The 17,283-nt window shown below is 42.5% G+C and overlaps 1 protein-coding gene across 1 annotated transcript in view; it reads right to left on the bottom strand.

Annotated features, from left to right (window-relative positions):
• LOC143788558 (cytochrome P450 4B1-like) overlaps positions 1-15,633 on the bottom strand; it is a 29,201-nt gene extending 13,568 nt beyond the window's left edge. Inside the window, exons 1-4 of the mRNA XM_077278321.1 lie at positions 15,397-15,633; positions 6,645-6,789; positions 6,401-6,445; positions 6,021-6,148 (exon numbers count right to left, since the gene is read on the bottom strand). Of these exons, the coding sequence (XP_077134436.1) occupies positions 6,021-6,148; positions 6,401-6,445; positions 6,645-6,789; positions 15,397-15,591 (513 nt within the window). The 5' untranslated portion in view covers positions 15,592-15,633. The remainder of the gene's footprint in view (positions 1-6,020; positions 6,149-6,400; positions 6,446-6,644; positions 6,790-15,396) is intronic.
• Positions 15,634-17,283: the final 1,650 nt, after the last annotated feature.

Genomic DNA, 17,283 nt, shown 5'->3' with positions numbered 1-17,283 from the left:
CACTGGACAAGCAAAATAACATAAATAACGGACGAGCTCTAGGGTGATGGAACCTGGGCTGACCGCTGCCCTACTCCTGACAAACACAACTAGAAATAGCCAGGGAGCGTGCCTACGTTGATTCTAGACGCCACGCGCCAGCCTAAGAGCTAACTAGCACTGCAGAGGAAATAAAGACCTAGCTTGCCTCCAGAGGAATGAACCCCAAAAGGTATAGTTGCCCCCCACATGTATTGACAGTGAAATGAGAGGAAGGCACGCACATAGAGATGAAAATAGGTTTAGCAAAATGAGGCCCGCTATAACTAGAAAGCAGAATGATACAAAAGGGGTCTGAGCGGTCAGCAAAAAACCCTAATCAAAAACCATCCTGAGATTACAAGAACCCATGTGCCAACTTATGGCACATGGGGAGAACCTCAGCCCACTAGAGCTACCAGCTAGCATAGAGTCATAATTAGCAAGCTGGACAAAAAAACCAAACAACTGAAAAACAGAACTTAGCTTATCCTGAGAGATCTGGGAGCAGGTAGTCAGGAACTAAACTGAGCACATCTGAGTACATTGATAGCCGGCAAGGGAATGACAGGAAAGCCAGGTTAAATAGGAAACACCCAGCCTCTGATGGACAGGTGGAAACCAGAGACCGCAACCCACCAAAGTCACCCAGTACCAGCCGTAACCACCAGAGGGAGCCCAAAAACAGAATCCACAACAGTACCCCCCCCTTGAGGAGGGGTCACCGAACCCTCACGAGAACCCCCAGGGCAATCAGGATGAGCTCTATGGAAGGCGCGGACCAAATCAGTCGCATGAACATCAGAGGCGACCACCCAGGAATTATCCTCCTGACCATAACCCTTCCACTTAACCAAATATTGGAGTTTACGTCTGGAAACACGAGAATCCAAGATCTTTTCAACAACATACTCCAATTCTCCCTCCACCAGCACCGGAGCAGGAGGCTCAACCGAAGGAACAACGGGCACCTCATACCTCCGCAATAACGACCGATGGAACACATTATGAATAGCAAACGATGCTGGGAGATCCAAACGAAAAGACACAGGGTTAAGAATCTCCAAGATCTTATAAGGACCGATGAACCGAGGCTTGAACTTAGGAGAAGAGACCTTCATAGGGACAAAACGAGAAGACAACCACACCAAGTCCCCAACAAGAAGTCGGGGACCCACGCGGCGACGGCGATTAGCAAACTGCTGAGTCTTCTCCTGAGACAACTTCAAATTGTCCACCACCTGATTCCAAATCTGATGTAGCCTGTCCACCACCACGTCCACTCCAGGACAATCCGAAGGCTCCACCTGACCAGAGGAAAAACGAGGATGAAACCCCGAATTACAAAAGAAAGAAGAGACCAAAGTAGCAGAACTAGCCCGATTATTAAGGGCAAATTCGGCCAGTGGCAAAAAGGCAACCCAGTCATCTTGATCAGCAGAAACAAAACACCTTAAATAAGTTTCCAAGGTCTGATTAGTTCGCTCCGTCTGGCCATTCGTCTGAGGATGGAATGCAGACGAGAAAGACAAATCAATGCCCATCTTAGCACAAAACGTCCGCCAAAATCTAGACACAAACTGGGATCCCCTGTCAGAAACGATATTCTCCGGAATCCCATGCAAACGAACCACGTTCTGAAAAAATAAAGGGACCAACTCAGAGGAGGAAGGCAACTTAGGCAAGGGTACCAAATGAACCATCTTAGAAAAGCGGTCACACACAACCCAGATAACGGACATTTTCTGTGAGACAGGGAGATCTGAAATAAAATCCATGGAAATGTGCGTCCAAGGCCTCTTCGGGATAGGCAAGGATAACAACAACCCACTGGCCCGAGAACAGCAAGGCTTAGCCCGAGCACACACTTCACAAGACTGCACAAAGGTGCGCACATCCCTTGACAAGGAAGGCCACCAAAAAGACCTGGCCACCAAGTCTCTAGTACCAAATATTCCAGGATGACCAGCCAACACAGAAGAATGGACCTCGGAGATGACTCTACTGGTCCAATCATCCGGAACAAACAGTCTTTCTGGTGGACAACGATCAGGTTTATCCGCCTGAAACTCCTGCAATGCACGTCGCAAGTCTGGGGAGACGGCGGACAATATTACCCCATCCCTAAGGATACCAGTAGGCCCAGAGTCTCCAGGAGAGTCAGGCACAAAACTCCTGGAAAGAGCATCTGCCTTCACATTCTTTGAACCTGGCAGGTATGAAACCACAAAATTGAAACGAGAAAAAAACAACGACCAACGAGCCTGTCTAGGATTCAGACGCCTGGCAGACTCAAGGTAAATCAGATTTTTGTGATCAGTCAAGACCACCACACGATGTCTAGCACCCTCAAGCCAATGACGCCACTCCTCAAATGCCCACTTCATCGCCAAAAGCTCCCGATTACCCACATCATAATTGCGCTCGGCGGGTGAGAATTTTCTAGAAAAGAACGCACATGGCTTCATCACCGAGCCATTGGAACTTCTCTGTGACAAAACCGCCCCCGCTCCAATCTCGGAAGCATCAACCTCAACCTGAAAAGGAAGTGAAACATCTGGTTGACATAACACAGGAGCAGAAGAAAACCGGCGCTTAAGTTCCTGAAAGGCCTCCACAGCCGTAGGAGACCAATTAGCAACATCAGCACCCTTTTTAGTCAAATCAGTCAAAGGTTTAACAACACTGGAAAAATTAGTAATGAACCGACGATAAAAATTAGCAAAACCCAAGAACTTCTGAAGACTCTTAACAGATGTAGGTTGTGTCCAGTCACAAATCGCCTGAACCTTGACGGGATCCATCTCAATAGTAGAAGGAGAAAAAATGTACCCCAAAAAAGAAATTTTCTGGACTCCGAAGAGACATTTTGAGCCCTTCACAAACAGAGAATTGGCCCGCAGGACTTGAAACACCTTCCTGACCTGTAGAACATGAGACTCCCAGTCATCAGAAAACACCAAAATATCATCCAAATACACAATCATAAACTTATCCAGATATTCACGGAAAATATTGTGCATAAAGGACTGAAAGACTGAAGGAGCATTAGAAAGTCCAAAAGGCATTACCAAATACTCAAAATGGCCCTCAGGCGTATTAAATGCGGTTTTCCACTCATCACCCTGTTTTATCCGCACAAGATTATACGCACCACGAAGATCTATTTTAGTGAACCACCTAGCCTCCTTAATGCGAGCAAACAAATCAGTCAATAATGGCAATGGATACTGATATTTGACTGTAATCTTATTCAGAAGGCGATAATCTATACAAGGCCTCAGGGAACCATCTTTTTTTGCCACGAAAAAAAAACCTGCTCCCAGAGGGGACGAAGATGGACGAATATGTCCCTTTTCCAAGGACTCCTTAATATAATTCCGCATAACAGTATGCTCTGGCACCGACAGATTAAATAAACGACCCTTAGGGAACTTACTGCCAGGAATTAATTCTATAGCACAGTCACAATCCCTATGAGGAGGGAGCGAATTGAGCTTAGGCTCCTCAAAAACATCCCGATAGTCAGACAAAAACGCAGGGACCTCAGAAGGAGTAGATGAAGCGATTGAAATCAGAGGTGCATAATCATGAACCCCCTGACATCCCCAGCTTAACACAGACATTGTTTTCCAATCCAGGACAGGATTATGAGTTTGTAACCATGGCAGACCAAGCACTAGTACATCATGTATACATAATTATACAGTACAAGGAAGCGAATCACCTCCTGATGAACGGGAGTCATGCGCATGGTCACTTGTGTCCAGTACTGCGGTTTATTCATAGCCAATGGTGTAGAGTCAATTCCCTTCAAAGGAATAGGAACTTCCAGAGGCTCCAGACTAAAACCGCAGCGTTTGGCAAATGACCAATCCATAAGACTCAGGGCAGCGCCCGAATCCACATAGGCATCGACGGAAATGGAAGACAGTGAACAAATCAGAGTTACAGACAAAATGAACTTAGACTGCAGAGTACTAATTGCAAAAGATTTATCAACCTTTTTTGTGCGTTTAGAGCATGCTGATATAACATGAGCTGAATCACCACAATAAAAACACAATCCATTTTTCCGCCTATAATTCTGCCGTTCACTTCTGGACTGAATTCTATCACATTGCATAGTCTCAGGTGCCTGTTCAGAAGACACCGCCAACTGGTGCACAGGTTTGCGCTCCCGTAAACGCCGATCAATCTGAATGGCCATAGCCATAGACTTATTCAGACCTGTAGGCGCAGGGAACCCCACCATAATATCCTTAATGGCCTCAGAAAGACCATCTCTGAAGTTTGCAGCCAGGGCGCACTCATTCCACTGAGTAAGCACCGACCATTTCCGAAATTTTTGACAATATACTTCCGCTTCATCATGCCCCTGAGAGAGGGCTAATAAAGCCTTTTCAGCCTGAATCTCCAGGTTAGGTTCCTCATAGAGCAATCCCAGTGCCAGAAAAAACACATCCACACTGAGCAATGCAGGATCCCCTGGTGCCAATGCAAATGCCCAATTCTGAGGGTCGCCCCGCAGGAAAGATATTACAATCTTAACCTGCTGAGCAGGGTCTCCAGAGGAGCGAGATTTCAAAGAAAGAAACAATTTGCAATTGTTCCTGAAATTCAGGAAGGTAGATCTATCTCCAGAAAAAAACTCTGGAATAGGAATTCTAGGTTCAGACATGGGAGTGTGAACAACAAAATCCTGTATGTTTTGAACTTTTGCAGCAAGATTACTCAGGCTGGAAGCCAAACTCTGGACATCCATGTTAAACAGCTAAGGTCAGAGCCATTCAAGGGTTAAGAGGAGGTAAGAAGCAGCTAGACAGCAATTAAGGGCTAGGCAGCAAAACTCTGAGGGGAAAAAAAAAAACAAAATTTCCCTTAAACACTTCTTTTTCTCCTGCTTCAGCCCAAACAATTAACACTTTGTGGGCCGGCTATACTGTCATGGATCCCAATGGCTGGGGATCGCACTGGACAAGCAAAATAACATAAATAACGGACGAGCTCTAGGGTGATGGAACCTGGGCTGACCGCTGCCCTACTCCTGACAAACACAACTAGAAATAGCCAGGGAGCGTGCCTACGTTGATTCTAGATGCCACGCGCCAGCCTAAGAGCTAACTAGCACTGCAGAGGAAATAAAGACCTAGCTTGCCTCCAGAGGAATGAACCCCAAAAGGTATAGTTGCCCCCCACATGTATTGACAGTGAAATGAGAGGAAGGCACGCACATAGAGATGAAAATAGGTTTAGCAAAATGAGGCCCGCTATAACTAGAAAGCAGAATGATACAAAAGGAGTCTGAGCGGTCAGCAAAAAACCCTAATCAAAAACCATCCTGAGATTACAAGAACCCATGTGCCAACTCATGGCACATGGGGAGAACCTCAGCCCACTAGAGCTACCAGCTAGCATAGAGTCATAATTAGCAAGCTGGACAAAAAAACCAAACAACTGAAAAACAGAACTTAGCTTATCCTGAGAGATCTGGGAGCAGGTAGTCAGGAACTAAACTGAGCACATCTGAGTACATTGATAGCCGGCAAGGGAATGACAGGAAAGCCAGGTTAAATAGGAAACACCCAGCCTCTGATGGACAGGTGGAAACCAGAGACCGCAACCCACCAAAGTCACCCAGTACCAGCCGTAACCACCAGAGGGAGCCCAAAAACAGAATCCACAACAGTTTCCGGTCCAAATATTAAGTTCTGTTTTTCTATTGTATCAAATACTTATTCCATGCAATAAAATGGAAATTAATTATGTAAAAATCATACAATCTGATTTTATGGATTTTATTCTTGAATTCTGTCTTTCATAGTTGAAATTTACCTACAAGAAAAATGACAGACCTCTCCATTCTTTGTAGGTGGGAAAACTTGCAAAATCGGCAGTGTATCAAATAGTTATTTTCCCCGCTGTAGATTGAAGTTCTCCTATGTCTTCTAGTTACTGTTTTACATTAGAGAAGGTTTCTGGATCTTGACATTTCTCCTTACCAGCATGACATTAACACTTTCGGACGTCACTCTGACATACGGCTTCAGGACATCATAATGGAATCCCGGTGTCAACAGTTTACGGTGTTGGAACCATTTCTGCCCTGACAGCACCAGCAAACCTTTCCCTGAATGATATGAAGGCCAAAGACAGGTGAACGTAGAGGACACATAGGATGACTATAGCAGGTCTCACTGTTACGAGAGGGAGGAGCATGCATAAAAATTGCATAAAATAGTCTTAAAATGTAAAGCTTAAAAAGATGTAAAAAATAGCCATAGTTATCCTTCACATATATGTATGGACTATCTTAGCATATATGTGAGAAAAATGTTTTAATGATGCAGACCATCCTTGCAATTCAGGTCATGTGACGTACCTATCCATGGGGTTATGAAGTAATAGGCAAAGTTGTCCTTTGGATCTATAAAGAAATGATATATGGGTTAATGCATTTATTTAACATAGCGACGTGTATTAATTAACATAAAATAGAGCTTCTAGGGTTCGCCTTGATCAGAGAGTCACAGTTACATGGAAGGAACATGAAAGATACAAAACGAATAAAATGCAAACGAGAAAATAAGAATATCTACAGTATAAAACAGCAATATGTTCCTCACCTTGCCTGGACAGAATGGCTTTTACATAGTTTGGATGATAGACAACGAGGGAAGCAAAGAAATTTCCAAGCCACATGGGAAAGGCATAGTCAAACTGTTTAGCATAGTTATTCACCAAGTCCAAATCTTTTCCATCTTGTTTCAACTGTTAAGAAGAAGAAAGATCTCAACTAAAACCTATGATGGTCCGACAACTGCTCAGAGTAGAAGGTCCAACTGGATTTTTACATTTCAAGGCAGTTTTCAAGCATCGTCTGCATTTTTTTTTTTAACTCTAGTAACCTCAATCTTGTAGGGTCTCAAAAAGAAGGCATTACTATTATATGGGGGATGAAATATGGAAAATAGTACTGAAGAGGGTCTCAAAAGGGGACGTTACTATTATATGGGTTGGATGACACAATTACTGTGCAAGGACTTAAGGGGTTGGATACCGTGTATTGAGCACAAAAGGGACTTTAGAACTATGTAGGGGCACAAAGAAGGCTCTTAGATGTGCCTGTGAAGCAAAGTTTGAAATTTGGAGTATGACGTAATATATACATGGTGGTTATATTGGTTATTTATACTTGTTTATATTCAATCAGTACGGTAATATTATGACATCACGGTGTAGTCATCATGGTGTGGGGATATTGTTTCCCCTTGAATGGTTGTATTATTGGTAATTTTATTCTTGATTTACTAGAAATAGGTTTTGTTCAGTTAAAGCAATTGGATAATATCTTCAAGAATAATTATTGGTGATTGTATTTTATGTAGTGGTAAATTATCAAACATAGAATGTTATCTTATTGTTCAAACTTTATTATGTTAGCCGCCGTTGACTGTAGATTGTGTGTATGAATATATACAGTATATATGTATATATACACACATATGCTCGGACTGGCTGTTGGGGGAGCAGGTGATTCCTCTCGTGGGCCCCTCTGAAGGCATGCTGTTGAGCAGTGCTAACACAACACTAGATTCAATGTTTACAGAGAAAGGCGTCATCCAATCATTCATTAAACAAACTATCCAGTTTAGCATCATATTAACCCCTTAGTGACAGAGCCAATTTAGTAGTTAATGACCGAGCCAATTTTTACAATTACGACCATTGTCACCTTATGAGGTTATAACTCTGGAACGCTTTAACAGATCCCGCTGATTCTGAGACTGTTTTTTTCATGACATATTGTACTTCATGTTAGTGGTAACATTTCTTCGATATTACTTGCGATTATTTATGAAAAAAATGGAAATATGGTGAAAATTTTTAAAATTTTACAATTTTCAAACTTTGTATTTTTATTCCCTTAAATCAGAGAGATATGTCACAAAATATAGTTAATAAATAACATTTCCCACATGTCTACTTTACATCAGCACAATTTTGGAAACAAAATTTTTTTTTTGTTAGGGAGTTATAAGGGTTAAAAGTTGACCAGCAATTTCTCATTTTTACAACACTATATTTTTTTTAGGGACCACATCTCATTTGAAGTCATTTTGAGGGGTCTATATGATAGAAAATACCCAAGTGTGACACCATTCTAAAAACTGCACCCCTCAAGGTGCTCAAAACCACATTCAAGAAGTTTATTAACCCTTTACGTGCTTCACAGGAACTGAAACAATGTGGAAGGAAAAAATGAACATTTAACTTTTTTTTGCAAACATTTTACTTCAGAACCATTTTTTTTATTTTCACAAGTGTAAAAACAGAAATTTAACAATAAATTTTGTTGTGCAATTTCTCCTGAATATGCCGATACCCCATATGTGGGGGTAAACCACCGTTTAGGCGCACTGCAGAGCTTGGAAGAGAAGGAGCGCCGTTTGACGTTTTCAATGCAGAATTTGCTGCAACTGAGATCGGACGCCATGTCGCATTTGGAGAGCCCCTGATGTGCCTAAACAGTGGAAACGCTCCATAAGTGACACCATTTTGGAATCTAGACCCCTTAAGGAACTTATCTAGATGTGTGGTGAGCACTTTGAGCCCCCAAGTGCTTCACAGAAGTTTATAAAGTAGAGCCGTGAAAATAAAAAAATCTCATTTGTTTACACAAAAATGATCTTTTCGCCCCAAAATTCTTATTTTCACAAGGGTAACAGGAGAAATTAGACCACAAAAGTTGTTGTGCAATTTCTCCTGAGTACGTCGATACCCCATATGTGGGGGTAAACCACTGTTTGGGCGCACCGCAGAGCTTGGAAGAGAAGGAGTGCCGTTTTACTTTTACAATGTAGAATTGGCTGGAATTGAGATCAGACACCATGTCGCATTTGGAGAGCCCCTGATGTGCCTAAACAGTAGAAACCCCCCACAAGTGACCCAATTTTGGAAACTAGACCCCTTAAGGAACTTATCTAGATGTGTGGAGAGCACTTTAAACCCCCAAGTGCTTCACAGAAATTTATAACGTAGAGCCGTGAAAATAAAAAATCCTTCTTTTTTCCTCAAAAGTGATTTGGACCACAAAATCTGTTGACCAGTTTGTCCTGAGTACACTGATACCCCATATGTGGGGGGGGGGCACTGTTTGGGCACCCATCGGGGATCGGAAGGGAAGGAGCGCCGCTTGGAATGCAGACTTTGATGGGATGGTCTGTGGGCGTCATGTTGCATTTGTAGAGCTCCTGATGTACCTTAACAGTAGAAACCCCTCACAAGTGACCCCATTTTGGAAACTAGACCCCCCAAAGAGCTTATCTAGATGTGTGGTGAGCACTATGAAGCCCCAACTGCTTCACAGAAGTTTATAATGTAGAGCCATGAAAATAAAAAAAATCATATTTTTTCCACAAAAATGATCTTTTCACCCCCAAATTTTTACTTTCACAAGGGTAACAGGAGAAATTGGACCCCAAAATTTATTGTGCAATTTATGCTGAGTAGGCTGATACCCCATATGTGGGGGTAAACCACTGTTCGGGCGCATGGCAGAGCTCGGAAGGGAAGGAGCGCCGTTTTTGAATGCAGACTTTTATAGAATGGTCTGCGGGTGTTATATTGCGTTTGCAGAGCCCCTGATGTACCTAAACAGTAGAAACCCCCCACAAGTGACCCCATTTTGGAAACTAGACCCCCCAAGGAACTTATCTAGATGTGTGGTGAGAACTTTGAATGCCCAAGTGCTTCACAGAAGTTTATAATGCAGAGTCGTGAAAATAAAATTTTTTTTTTTTTCAACAAAAAAGATTTTTTAGCCCCCAAGTTTTTATTTTCCCAAGGGTAACAGGAGAAATTGGACCCCAAAAGTTGTTGTCCAATTTATCCCGAGTACGCTCATGCCCCATATGTGGGGGTAAACCACTGTTTGGGCACACGGCAGAGCTCAGAAGGGAGGGAGCACCATTTGACTCTTTGAGCGCAAAATTGGCTGTGGCGTTTAGAGACCCCCTGATGTACCTAAACAGTGGAAACCACCCAATTCTAACTCCAACCCAAACGCCAACACACCCCTAACCCTAATCCCAACCCGATCCATAATCCTAATCACAACCCTAGCGATAATAACAACCCTAACCTCAAACCTAACCCTAATCCCAATACACCCCTAACCCTAATCCCAACCCTAACCTTAACCCTAATCCCAAACCTAACCCTAATCCCAAACGTAACCCTTATGCCAACCCTAATCCAAACCCTAACCCTAATCTGAACTCTAACCCTAACTTTAGCCCCAACCCTAACCCTAACTTTAGCCCCAACCCTAACCCTAAATTTAGCCCCAACCCTAACCCTAGCCCTAACTTTAGCCCCAACCCTAACCCTAATTTTAGCCCCAACTCCTCTAGCTGCCGGCCGGCAGATCATGGCAGGCGCACTGCGCATGCGCCGCCATTTCCTTACCAAAGGAAGAAGCCGTCAGCCAGGAGGAGACACAGGAGGACCCAGGGACACCGGTAAGTATAACAGGGTCCCCGAGTCCCCCTATTTCTCTGTCTTCTGATGTGCGATCACATGAGAGGACAGAGAATTACACATCGCGCTTTTTTTTGCAGTCGCCGGTAAACAGTTAATTACCGTCGATCGCAAAACCGGGGTCGATAAAAACCGACCCCGATCATGTTCTTTGGGGTCTCGGCTACCCCCGGCAGCCGAGACCCCAAAGATCTTCCGGGTGCCGGCCAGCGGGCGCACTGCGTATGCGCCCGCCATTTTTTTGCCGGAACAAGATGGCGGCGCCTATCGGGAACCACAAGGAGCACCGGGGGAGACAGGTGAGTATCGGTGGGGTGATCGGGGACCCCATTTCTCTGTCCTCTGATGTGCGATCACATCGGAGGACAGAGAAATTAAATGGGAAATGGTGTTTTTTGGGTTTTTTTGCGACCGCCGGTAAACGGTTAATTACAGGTGATCGCAACCCGGGGGTCGGTAAAAACCCCCGAATCATGTTCTCTGGGGTCTCGGCTACCCCCGGTAACCGAGACCCCAGAGAAAATCCGACTCTGGGGGGCGCTATTCACTTTTTCCACAGCGCCGTTAATTAACAGCGCTGTGGTTTAAGTACCCTTAACTGCCGCCGTTAAAAGGCGTATCGGCGGTCGTTAAGGGGTTAAAGAATAAGTAGATTTGCGAACAATGGTCAGGGGGTTTTTTTTGCATGTAGCTGAACAGTGTTTTTCTAAATTACCACCCCTGTCCAAAACTATGTATACACAGGTGCTTCTCACAAAATTACCATATCATCAAAACGTTAATTTATTTCAGTTCTTCAATACAAAAAGTGAAACTCATTATATAGAGTCATTGCAAACAGAGTGATCTATTTTAAGTGTTTCTGTTAATGTTGATGATTATGGCTTACAGCCAATGAAAACCCAAAAGTCATTATCTCAGAAAATTAGAATACTTTATAACACCAGCAACACTTTTTCTACCACACTTTTTCCTTCCACTCAACTTTCCATTAATATGCATGGATACAGCACTGCGTGAACAGCCGGCTTCTTTAGCAATGATCTTTTGTGGATCACCCTCCTTGTGGAGTGTGTCACTGACTGCCTACTGGACATCTGTCAAGTCAGGAGTCTTCCCCATGATTGTGGAGCTGCTGAAACAGACTAAGGGACTTCTTTAAACACTTAGGAAGACTTTGCTGGTGTCTTTTGTTAATCTAATTTATTGAGATCATGACTATTGGGTTTTCATTGGCTGTAAGCCATAATCATCAACATTAACAGAAATAAACACGTGAAATAGATCACTGTTTGTAATGACATATATATATATATATATATATATATATATATAATATAAGATTCACTTTTTATATTGAAGAACTGAAATAAATTACGGTAACTTTTTGAGGATATTCTAATTTTGTGAGAAGCACCTGTATATAAAATGATCATTCACTATGGCTGACAAGATCTATTTAGAAAAAGTGTTCAGTATGATCCGTTGAGTTCAGCAACTCATTTCTCACTGTGCTGTTCATGGACAGTGAATGATCCATCGAAACACAGATTGCCCATGCTCAAAGTATAGCCAACTTTGATGCCCTCTGTCAGAAAAAGTTAAAAAGAAGCCCCCACGTAATGTTTAACACTGCAGTTGCTGCAGGTCTTGATTCTGTCTTAGTAATGAGATATTTATTTTGAATTAAAAAATAATTAATAATTAAACAAAACTTTGGGAATGATAAAGAAATAGCACGCACACTCCATAGAATCATTATCAGCAGGATGAGAACTATGGAAACAGATAAAACTGAAGCAAAACTGGCACAAAGGGCATAAATATCAGTGAAGTTTGGTCGCTGTCTGCTTCTCTTTGTCCCATTTTTCTATACTATACATAGTGAGCAGCTTGTTTATGACATGGAAGGTAAAGGTGAATCTCACCAGTCATGTGGCCTCCTGTTTATCCAACAAGCGGGACATTCCATAGTAATTGCACAGTTCCACCAGATGATATGTACGGTATATGTAGTTGGCACCTGGTAAATTGGGCAACACGGAAATACTACCATTATGTTCTCGGGTTCGGGAGGAATACCCATGGATTCTGCAATAAGTAATAACTTAAAAAGGATTTACGGTGACGCTCCTGGCCCTGATATTCTTCTCTTCCCGGAAGCAGCCCAATGAAGCTAACATCCTAAAGTTTAGAAACTGTTAGCAGAGATCCATTTTAATTCTTTCTAGAAACGCAGATTTTTAATTTATTTTAATTACCCTAAATATACACTCGCCAAGTTTATAAGGTTGGAAATGGATAATTCTCTGGTTGGAGCTACTCCACATTTAACGAAAAATGCCCCTCTTTGTGCCTTCAACACATGCTCCAACCTTGACTTACCACCTTCCAGGGACTCCATGACACAAGAAACCTTCTAAAAATCAATGGTTTTGTGAGCAATTTGATGACTTTTCCGGGATGTCCAAGAGGTCTCCTCTTTTTTTCAAGGAAATTTGGCAAGCATGCCTTAATATGGTAGCCTTTTAGGATCTGGTTACAGTCACAAAACAAGGTTGACAGCCATCACTCACTTGTAAGGATTGGGGAGACTGGTGGTGCACCCCTGATTAGTATGGCACATTGACTTAATTAGGATAGTATACTCAGAGATTTGCTTGAAATCCAGAAACCAAAGGCCAGCGAGGAAACAAAATCTGCACTGGTGGGCAGCACGGTGGCTCAGTTGTTAGCATTAGCACTGCAGCGATGGAGTCCTGGGTTCAAATCCCATCAGGGACAACATCTGCAAGGAGTTTGTATGTTTTCCCCGTGTTTGCCCGGGTTCTCCGGTTTCCTCCAACATTCCAAAGATAAAGAATTTAGATTGTGAGCCCCATCGGGGACAGTGATGATAATGTGTGCAAACTGTGAAGCGCTACGGAATATGCTAGCGCTATATAAAGATTATTATTAGAAATGTTTTTCTTCATTTATTATAGAAGTTTCCGTTCATTCACTTTCCTTGCAGAGACTTTATATATAAAACAAGAGGGGATTATAGGGAGAGAAATGGGAAGCGCAGACTTCAGTAAGTTTCCAAAGGTGTACACTCAGTGTGAATCCACTCACCTTTTTGGTGTCTTGAGATACTGTGTATAGATCCAATCCATGGATCACTCCGTTCCTATTTCCATTCAGTTTGCTGCAGAGATCTGGGAACTGATGAGCGCACTGAACAGTGCTTTCATAGGCGATAACACTTTGTAAATGTTTTTCCCAGCAATATGCGCTCCTGAACTTTATACACAAGTTTTTTTCACACAAGTTAAAAATTTCACACAATTTTTTTTTTTTTTTTTTTACACACAAATTTTTCACTAAAATGATTTTTCTTATCTATAAACACTATAAATATAATTATACTATATATATATATATATATATATATATATAAATTCCTTTTATGTTATTAAACATAGTAAAGTGTGATTTCATACTAAAACGTAAAATCCTACAAACATATACATTATAACAAAAACACTTCCTAGCACTTTTTTTTAGTGCTATTTTTTTTTAATTTTTATGAGATACTTCTAGATCAATAAAATTTATTTTTTCTTTATTAACCTCTGCGGGAAAAGTGATACCCCAGTCATTCCTGTTTAATGCCACAATAAATTCTTGCTCTTCTACTTCAGTGCCTTTCCAGAATATGCTTAAATCGGCAATGAAGCGACGGTAATATAATATATTGTTACAGTAAGGTAGTTTGGCATTTGGAAATAGTCACAATATGAAAGAAGGAAGTGGTTTTTTTTTTGTTATAATGTATGTTTGTAGGATTTTACGTTTTAGTATGAAATCATACTTTACTATGTTTAATAACATAAAATAAATTTTTATATATAGTATAATTATATTTATAGTGTTTATAGAAAAGAAAAAATTATTTTTAGTGAAAAATTAGTGTGTTAAAAAAAAAATTTGTGTGAAATTTTTTTTACATTTTTTTTCCTTGTGTGAAAAAACTTGTATATAAAATTTATTTGGCATATGAATTTTATTAGATTCCTCAGAGTGCAAAATCCTGCATATCTGGGTGTGTCTGACAAACAGATCTTTCAGCCCCCACCCAAATTGGCATGCAGGGATATCTGCTATAAAATGTGTTCAGATAGATCTGTTTGGCTATGTGCACACGTTGCGGTTTTTGCTGCGGATCTGCAGCAGTTTTCCATGCGGTGTACAGTACAATTTTAACCTATGGAAAACAAAAACCGCAGTGCACATGCTGCGGAAAATTCAGCGCGGAAACGCTGTGGAAAAAAAGAAGTAGCATGTCACTTCTTTCTGCGGATTCCGCAGCGGTTTTCAACCTGCACCAATACGAAAGTGCAGTTGAAATACCGCAGAGGAATCCGCAGAAGAAACCGCGTGAAAATCCGCAGTGGTTTTCCACTGCGGATTTTCTAAATCCGCTGCGGAAAAATCCGCAGCAAAATCCGCAACGTGTGCACATACCCTTTAAATACATCACATTATACCTGAGGAAGACTCCAAGAAGTCGAAACCGGTTGTATTTTAGCTTGAAAAAAAAAAAAAAAAATCATCCTTGAATCAGAATATTGAGTTCTATCATCATCCTTCAGGAGCGCGTGCAGAGACTTTAAAAACCGTGAAAAGTAAAATGCAAATTATATGAAAAAGTTTGATAAAGTATCATTAGGGTTAACCAACTTTTTGGAAAAAAGAACAAAACATAACATCACTTACAGTGGAAAAATAAAATGCAAATTCCATGAGAAAGTTGCATAAATTACCTAAAAAAAAAAAATATATAACAGCATTTACCTCGTGGACATTGCCATAGAACCAGTGACGTTTAGGACCTGGGAAAGAGCTAAATACCCTCTGCAGCTTCTTCTGTCTCAGGAAGAGACTGGAGGCTTTGTAGACCAGGTACAGGACACACAGGTAGGCTGCCCAGTGCAGGAGCTCGGCGAGGCTCAGGGAGGAGAGTCCTGGCAGCGTGGAAGAAGAAGCCATGTCTGGATTTAGATCTGTTCTATACAACCAGGGACATATATTGGTGACAGGAGGAGCTACAGTCTCACAAATCCAAAGGCCAAAGAATAGAGGAGGACTAACACCTGAGGAAGGTGTGTGCACCGGCTGATATACACAAACACACCAGTGATCATTACACCCAGGAAACTGGATTGTGCAAAAGTAGAAAGAAAAATGCGTAAAAGCTATTTCTATCCAGGGACTTTGGCGTTTTGTATCAGAAAAAAAAGCTCAACTATAAGGCTATGTGCACACGTTGCGGATTAGCCTCTGGTATTTTTTGTGCGCATTCTGCATCTCTTGGCAGAGAACGCAGGTGCGGATTTGATGCGTTTTTGGTGCGGATTTTCTGCAGATTTTGTGCGGATTTCTATAATGGAATGGGTGCAAAAACGCTGCAGATCCGCAAAAAAGAAGTGACATGCTACTTCTTTAAATCCGCAGTGTTTCTGCACGGAATTTTCCGCACCATTAGCACAGCATTTTTTTTTTTTCATTGATTTACATTGTAGTGTAAATCACTTGCAGATCTGCAGCGTTTCCGCACGATAAAAAATGCTGCAGATCCGCAGGAAATCCACAACATGTGCACATAGCCTAAAGATATATGAAGAAATTATTCAGAGCGGAATTTAAAGCCTATTTAAAAAAATGCAGAAAATCATGTTCAAGAATGAAAATCAACTTAAACGGGAAACTTTTGCTTTCAATTTTTTCATGAATAATTTAGGTAAATTCTGTGAATTGTAGACACTATTTGAAAATTGTCGGTGGCTTTCCTAGCAATAGAATTTATTGCCTGCGGACAGGAGCTGACTGGCATACAGGAGAGGAGCACTTGGGAGACAGCCTGAGGGCAGAGAGGAGCACTTACGAGGCAGCCTATGACCAAACAAGACCACTAGGGAGACAGCTTGAGGGTCGAGAGGGGCAAGGAGGAGGTGGTCTGAGGGCAAAGGGGAGCACTGAGGAGGCAGACTGAGACCAAAGATGAAGAGTGGGGAGATGAACTGAGGGCAGAGAGGAGCACTGAGGAGGCAGCCTCAGACCAAAGAGGAGCACTGAGGTTGGTGGCCTGAGGACAAAGATGAGCACTGAGGAGGCGGACTGACTCCAAAGAGGAACACCGGGAAGACAGCCTGAAGGCAGACAGGAGCACTAGGGAGGCGGCCTGAGACCAAACAGGACCACTAGGGAGACTGCTTCAGGGCCGAGAGGGGGACGGAGGAGGCAGCCTGAGTCCAAAGAGGAACACTGGCGAGACAGCCTTAGGGCAGAGAGGAGCACTGAGGAAGCAGCCTAATGGCAGAGAGGAGCACTAAGGAGGCAGCCTGAGACCAATCAGGACCACTAGGGAGATGGCAGATGGCCTGAGGGCATAGAGAGAACTGAGGGGGGCAGCCTGAGGGCAGAGAGGATTACTGAGGAGGCAGCCTGAATCCAAAGAGGAACACTGGGGAGATGGCCTAAGGGCAGAGATGAGCACTAAGGAGGCGGCCTGAGCAGAGAAAAACAGTGAGGTAGTGGCCTGAGGGCAAGAGAACTAAGGAGGCAGCCTGAGTCCAAAGAGGAACACTGGGGAGACAACCTGAGGGCAGGGATGAGCACTGGGGAGGCGGCCTGAGACCAAACAGGACCACTAGGGAGATGGCTTGAGGGCAGAGAGGAGCA

This window comes from Ranitomeya variabilis, chromosome 8 (genome assembly GCF_051348905.1).
Source record: "Ranitomeya variabilis isolate aRanVar5 chromosome 8, aRanVar5.hap1, whole genome shotgun sequence".
In the NCBI taxonomy this organism is placed as follows: domain Eukaryota; kingdom Metazoa; phylum Chordata; class Amphibia; order Anura; family Dendrobatidae; genus Ranitomeya; species Ranitomeya variabilis.
Note: the sequence above shows the minus strand (reverse complement) of the source record. Positions and strands in the feature narration are given on the sequence as shown.